The sequence below is a fragment of the Culex quinquefasciatus genome, chromosome 3, assembly GCF_015732765.1.
Source record: "Culex quinquefasciatus strain JHB chromosome 3, VPISU_Cqui_1.0_pri_paternal, whole genome shotgun sequence".
Taxonomy (NCBI): Eukaryota; Metazoa; Arthropoda; class Insecta; order Diptera; family Culicidae; genus Culex; species Culex quinquefasciatus.
The window spans coordinates 126,195,480-126,202,444 of NC_051863.1; the positions used below are offsets into that span (position 1 = coordinate 126,195,480).

General features: G+C 34.2%; 1 protein-coding gene across 1 annotated transcript in view; it reads right to left on the minus strand.

Moving 5' to 3' along the window:
- Nucleotides 1-6,759, minus strand: part of LOC6043324 (protein fem-1 homolog B) — a 35,961-nt gene extending 29,202 nt beyond the window's left edge. The window contains exon 1 of the mRNA XM_038260659.1: nt 6,056-6,759. Within this exon, the coding sequence (XP_038116587.1) occupies nt 6,056-6,256 (201 nt within the window). The 5' untranslated portion in view covers nt 6,257-6,759. The remainder of the gene's footprint in view (nt 1-6,055) is intronic.
- Nucleotides 6,760-6,965: the final 206 nt, after the last annotated feature.

Sequence of the window (6,965 nt, forward strand, 5' to 3'; positions counted from 1 at the left end):
TAATTGTATATTTTTCTTAGTTTTTTTAAATTTTAAGGTTCAGCAAAATTACATATTTTTTCAAGTGGAGACAAAAACTTTTAAATTATTTTTTTATAAAAACACAATCAAAAATGGCATCGACCTAAAAAAAAATAAAAAAGTCATTGAAGTTTTTCAATATCTTAAATTTCCAATATTCAAAAAGGAAAATGCATGAAACCATATGTTAGTAAAAAATAGAAAATAAAAAAAAATTGGTGGTCTGGAGAGGTCAGGGAAAAGTCAGGGAATTTTATTTTGGGATTTGGATCGACACCATGTATAATACTAAAAATAAAACAAGAAAACCATAAAACAAGAGAAGTAAATTTTTTTGTAGATCAAAACTTGCTCCAAATGACCTCCTGAACACGGGAAAAATAAAAATCATCGAAAAAAAACTTGGGCGGTATAGGGTTGACGATCTATAGGGGATATCCCTAAGGTCACCCTACTGTCCATTAAAAAAATATATGGCAAAATTCGCAAATTTGTATTTTATGAAGGAATTTGTTGATCGATTTGTATTTGGCAATGTTAAAGGTTTGCATAAGGACAACACCGAAAAAAATATACAATGAATAAAAAATACCTGATTTGAAAAAAATACTGTTTGTCACTTTAAAAAATCAAAAATTATACACTTTTTTTTAATTTGATCTTTTTTAAATAAAGGGCCGGACAAAAAAATGCCATCTTTTCAGAAAATTTAAGAACAGGCAAAAAAACTTTGACCATGTTATGTTATTTCCAAAAACCCGGCTTGGCCGAATGGTTATTACATTTTGATTTTTCTGGTTGGTTTCGATTACAAAAGCCTCAGACTGTGTACATCCATTTCCAAATTTTAAACCATTAAATGCTTTAAACACTACTGTCCCTATTCAGTAACTTTTGAGTAAATTTTCTGATCAATTTGGTGTCTTCGGTAAAGTTGTAGGTATTGATGAGAACTACTCAGAAAAAAATTGCCGGTCAAAAGTATATGACATTTGACGATTTATCAAACCTAACGCTCGTGTTACGACCGGACCACATAAAATTTTCGGCATAAGTATTTCGGAATCTCTACTTTAAGATGCTTTTTGAAAAACTTAGCTACCTGTTATCACTTAAAATTATAGTTTGTTTCGTAAAAAATACGTTCTTGACCCACACTCAATATTTTGATGATATCAATATTTCTAGAGATATCATCAAAATAGTAAGTGTGGGACAAAATCGTATTTTTTTACGAAACTGACAATAACTTTGAAATGATAATATGAACTTGGAGTTACTGTACATAAAAAACTGAACTTAAATTTCTATTTTTCCAAAAAACAAAAATATGAAAGTCTTAAAAATAAAAAAATATGAATTTTTGTGATTAAAAATAAATTATTTAATCAAAAAATCGCCCGATTTTGTCAAAATTTTACTAAAGTAGTTGGGACCGAGCCACGTAGCCCAGTGGCAACGCTTCCGCCTCGTAAGCGGTAGATCGGGGTTCAAATCCCGGCTCCCGGAATCGATTGCTTAGTAAAGGAAAGGTAGTGTATCGTCACAAACTGGACCTTATTACGACACCTTAGGGAGACGATCTATGGAATGTTAACATTAAACTTAACATGCTAACATTAAGTTGAGAATGAAACTGCCACTGAATACGCTTTGTAAATTCTGAGGGTGTTCCCCTCAGGAACTGGGAAAGATTTACTTTTTTTTACTTAGTGATTGCAATCTTCAAAATCAATCACCAGACGAGCCCCGTTCGAACGCGTGTCTTTGTCGGCTGACAAAAGACGCAACCATTTGTGTCATTATCTCCTTTCGCCCCTATATTTTCTCTATAGTAAGACATTTACGCCCTGGCTCTAAACATTTCACTTCACTAGGCAGCCGCTCAACAAAAGCCAGCTGTTTTGCAAAAGAACGTGAACCCCATCGAGTGCGCATGTCACACAAACAGAGACAGATGACTTCGCCAAGGCCTGCACGCGACGAATGTAAGTCAAGTTTGGTGAGGAAACATTTGAATTCTGTTGTATGATCAAACTTAAACATCCCATAAATTCTTCACAGTGCTTCAAAATGACATTACCTAAGCCGGCACGCACAAATAGATCATAAATCATTGCGATCGCGGCAATCGTCACGTGGCACTCAACTCAAAAAACGCGAACGCATCAAGAATTTACAAAAACAAACCACAAACACACTCGCTCATTCGGGTCTTCGTCGTAGTACGTGTGCTAACTGCTCTAGAGCGTGGGAATTTCAGGTGACGAATTTTTATAAATTTAATTTCTTCGTCGCATTCGCCGCGGTTCTGTGATCGGGGCGGATGGTCCACTTGTGAAACGCCAAGTTTGGACGCATTGCGAGGAAAGAAACGTCCGAGAAGCGATATTTTACAGTTCATTTACGTTACGGGAAAGAGAGTCAGAGTGAAAGAGATAGAATGGGGTGGGGAGAAAATCAATTTTTGGACCCAGTACCTATTTTGGACCCAAACGGCAGTATTACGGTAATTGTCCTAACTGGTCCTTGAAGATCGTTTTAAGAATAATTCTTAAGCTTTTAGTACACCACCCTCTACAAAAAAACGACATCCGAAAAAAATATACTACTGAGGCCTTTCAATTGAAAATCAGTATATTAAAACGGTTCTTATTGCTTACATCTTTTGATAGAATTGACGAAAATAATTTTTTTTCAATAAAAAATGTTCATTTTTACATGCTCTTCAAATGTCTAGAAGGGCTCCAGAATATACAACGAGATCTACTGATTGTAAAAGAAGAAACAAGTTTTAAATGAATTATTTCAGGATTTAATTTTATTTATTCCTGAAAAATTTCAGATCTAGATTGCGACTTCGAACGGCGTTGAGATCCCTTTTCATGCTCAGAAATGCTCCATTTAAAAATAATCATAAATTGATGAATTTAAAAATAAAAAAAAATAAAATTTCTTCAAAAAATCTAATTTATATTATTAAAATTCCAAAATCCAAGAAAATAAAAAAAAGGAATTTGAAATAAAAACATTAGAACATTAAGAAAATAAAAAAAAACTATATACCCAAAATTCAGAATCGAGATAATCGTTCTCTCAAAATTTATTGAGGGCTCAGTGCCAAAATCGATAGAATAATGGTACCAACTCACACCATCATAACAAATGAGTTCATTCGTTAGTTGAATCAATAAATCTCCAACAAGTGTCATACATCGACTTCTGACTTCTCCTTGGTCACCAAGCTGTGGTGGCCGAGGCAGCTAAGTCATTGGATTGGTTTGTCAAAGGTCTCTGGTTCGATTCCCGTTGTCGACACTTTTGGTTTTTTGTTTGACTTTTTTTGCAAATGAACCTCGAGAGAATAGTTCTATCGCCCATCTCGAGCTGTGTTCTCTGCGTCCGTGAATGGTACCACTATTCTCTCGACTCGAGACCATCATTCTCTCGGACAAGCGCTGCCAGTTTTGGGTGTAAAATTAAAAAATTACCTCAGAAATTCTAAAATCTTAAAATAAAACAAAAATTGCTAAAAAAAATCAAAATATGCACACTTAGATTTTTTATCGAATTCGGTACTTGAGAATCGGTAAAGTTTAGATCGGTAAACTGTCATCGGTCAAAATGAACCAAATTTTACCGAATTCTCGTTGTACGATGAACAATAATGAACTTCATCACCGAATTTCGGAATGTTTTTGCCGAATTCGGTAATTTTCAGTTTACCGAACTGTTCAGCAGTAAAAAATTTAACAATGTTACAAAAATTTTAATGTTTGATATAAAAATTTCAAAATTTTAAAATCTGAACTAAAAAAAATAAAAAAATCAAAAGTTCAAAATTAATAAAAAGGTCCAACATTGGTTCTTCGAAGACATTGGAAAAAAATCAATTCGGATAATCTAAACACAAAAACAATTTTGTTTCGTTGTTTTATTCTTGATACAGTCATCCCACATATTCGGAACGGTTTACAGATCGGCCAATGTTCAACAAATCATAGAAAATCGTTAATTGAACATAATGATTTGCTTTTACCTTCATGTGAAAGCTTTTCTTGCGACCTTTCGATTGATGTATAGACCGGCTGTACATTTTTACGTTTTATATCAAGTTTTTAAAGAAAAACATTGACCCTTGAAATCCACAAATTCGGAACACTTTTTTCTTACGATGTAAACAAACTTTTTTTTCTCTCCAGGAGTACATATTTTTTACAAAATACTAACTTCACACTCTGAAACCATTAAAACACATGCTTAGTAATGTTTTATGAATGGTCTGATAACTTTTTAGTGAAAATATCAGTTAAATTCAGGTGTTCCACAATTGTGGGAGGCACAATAACATCCCACAATCATGGAACAGGCAATTTGGAGGCAGTATTTGCTGCTCTGGATAAAATAATCTTGAAATGCAGTTTTTTGTTGAAAAAGTACTACTTTTACTAGTGGAATAGCAAGATAATGTACAAATAAAGGTCCTAAAAATAGCAGGGTCGACAGAAAAGTTGCATTTGGCATCCTATTGACAAATTACCACCAAAGTGTTCCGAATTTGTGGGTGTTCCGAATATGTGGGATGACTGTAGTCGAATTTAATTATGACCCCTAAACTTGTAATTATTGAAAAAGGCATTTGGTAATTTAATAGGCACTCAACTATTTAAATTTGACTAAAGTGGCGTCACAGAACCTGAATTTGATGTCAAAAGTATAAAAATAAAAAAAATACGAAAAAAATTTGCTCGTGATTCAAAATTCAAACTGATTATAAAATCCAGAAATTTAAAATTCTAAAAATAAATTTCAAAATTTAAGATTCAAATATATAAAATTCAGGAATTTAAAGCAAGATAAAACAACTCAAATTTTAAAATTCAATGGTTCAAAATTTAACAAAATTTAAATACAAAGAAAACAAATTAAAAAAATATTCTAAAATTCAATAATTTAAAAATTCAAAAACTCAAAAATAATAAACTTGAAAATTTAAAAATTCTTTTAATGTTAATTCGAAAATACGAAGTTTAAAAATTTTAACATTCTAAAAAAATAAAAAAATAAATCAATGTTCATAATTCAAAAAAATAACTTTGAAGGGAAGGGCGAAATAGAGATTGAAAAAAATTGCAACGGCTTAATTTATAGTTAAAACTAGAAAAATTCAAACACTATTTTAAAATTCAACAAAAAAAAAATATATTTTTTATTTTTAATATTTATAGAAAATCAAAAATACAAAAATATAAAGATTAAAATAAGTAAAAGATTTGAATTTTAAGAATTCATCAAAGATTCAAAAAATCTAAAATTTATAATTTCAATTCAATTCAATTCAATTTTTTATTTTTCGAGATAGCATGTTACAATTTTGTTTCTTTTGTGCTTGTATAGAGATTTGGATTTTCCTTACAACTATGAATGTTTCAGATACTGACTTGGTAGCATAGAAATTGTTTGTTTAAAATCTTCAAATCTAGGAAAAGGGTGGTAAAAAAACCTAGCGAAATCCATAACTGTTATGTTTGCTTAATCTAATATCACAGTTGGGAAAGAAGGGGAAAGGGTATCGGGGTTTATTTATAATTTCAAAACCTCAAAAAATTATAGAGTTATTCATGTATTTATCACACTTTTTGTTCATCTCGAGGAAAAGCACAAGCAATTTAATTGATAGGTTCAATAAATAAATAATAATTTTGCATTCACATTAAATTTTGTTTGAATATTTGAAGGTCCAATGAAACCCAACATTACTTTTTTTTTGTTTTGGTATTGGTATTTTTGAAAATATTCAATAACAATCAAATAACAAAAAGAAATCAAATGTAATAACATTTCCTCTGCTCTAATTCTCTTAGCAAAGCAAAACCAGAAGTAAACTTCGGCTCGTTTCAAGCTAGCTGTTTGCCAAAATGAAAGCGAATCTACTACAGAGCTGATCATCATCATCATCCAAATTACGCCACAACAGCGCGGAAGAACTAAAAACTCGCCACAAACCAAATACGGGAACCAGCAGGTCACTCACCTGATCCACGATGGCCTTCCGGTCGTGCTCGCAGTCAATGTCCTTCAGGGTGGCCAACAGCAGCCGCGAGAACCCATCCCGGCACGCGTAGTAAACCCTATGGACCAGCGAAAACTTGTTGAACTCGCGGCCCCGGGGCATCGGAACATCCGCAAGGGCCTCGTCCGCCATCGTCGTTTCCTTCACCGTGTCGTCCTGCATTTGGGCGGTTCCACTTTAATTCTTAACTCTCGAACTCTACTTTTCTAGCTTCCGTTGGCGTTCCCGATTTTCCTTCGTTTTCACTGCCAATGTTATGAAATGAGTACTTTTGCGTTTGTGGGGAAAAAATCCGAACGTTGAACGTCACACACTTAGAACCGCGAGCACACGCGGACAAGCAATTTGGCTACTCCGAGGAATTTTCCGACCTTTTTGCGACTTGAGCTGAGCTGAGACGATTTTTCACTGGCGCGCGATCGCAGCAAATTTTCTTTCTCTAGTCCGACGAGAAGAAAAGTGCGAGTTCGCGGTTCGGTTTCGCGAAACCACCCACACAAATGAGCGCGAACAGTTTCCCGGATGGCGGCGGCGACGGCGAGGGTGGACACGGATTTTGCACTGAATAAAGCAAGGAAAACGGTCTACGCGCTGATCTCAATAAAAGTCGCGATCACAAGCAGCAGCAGCAGCAGCAGCTGAAAGTCACACACGGAATCGGGGAAAATCAAAATAAACAAGGTTGATGACGTTTTTCGAGCTGAGAGTCAATCCTGTCAAAACAATCCATCTCCACGATGGCGCGGCGGCTGATAAGAGCAGTGCTGTCGGTTTTGGAGGCGGCATCCACATCCGGGAAATGTGGGGAAGTTTTGAAGTGCTTAATTTAAGAATTTAAGAACAGTAACCACCTCCGTGTACGCACGAGAGC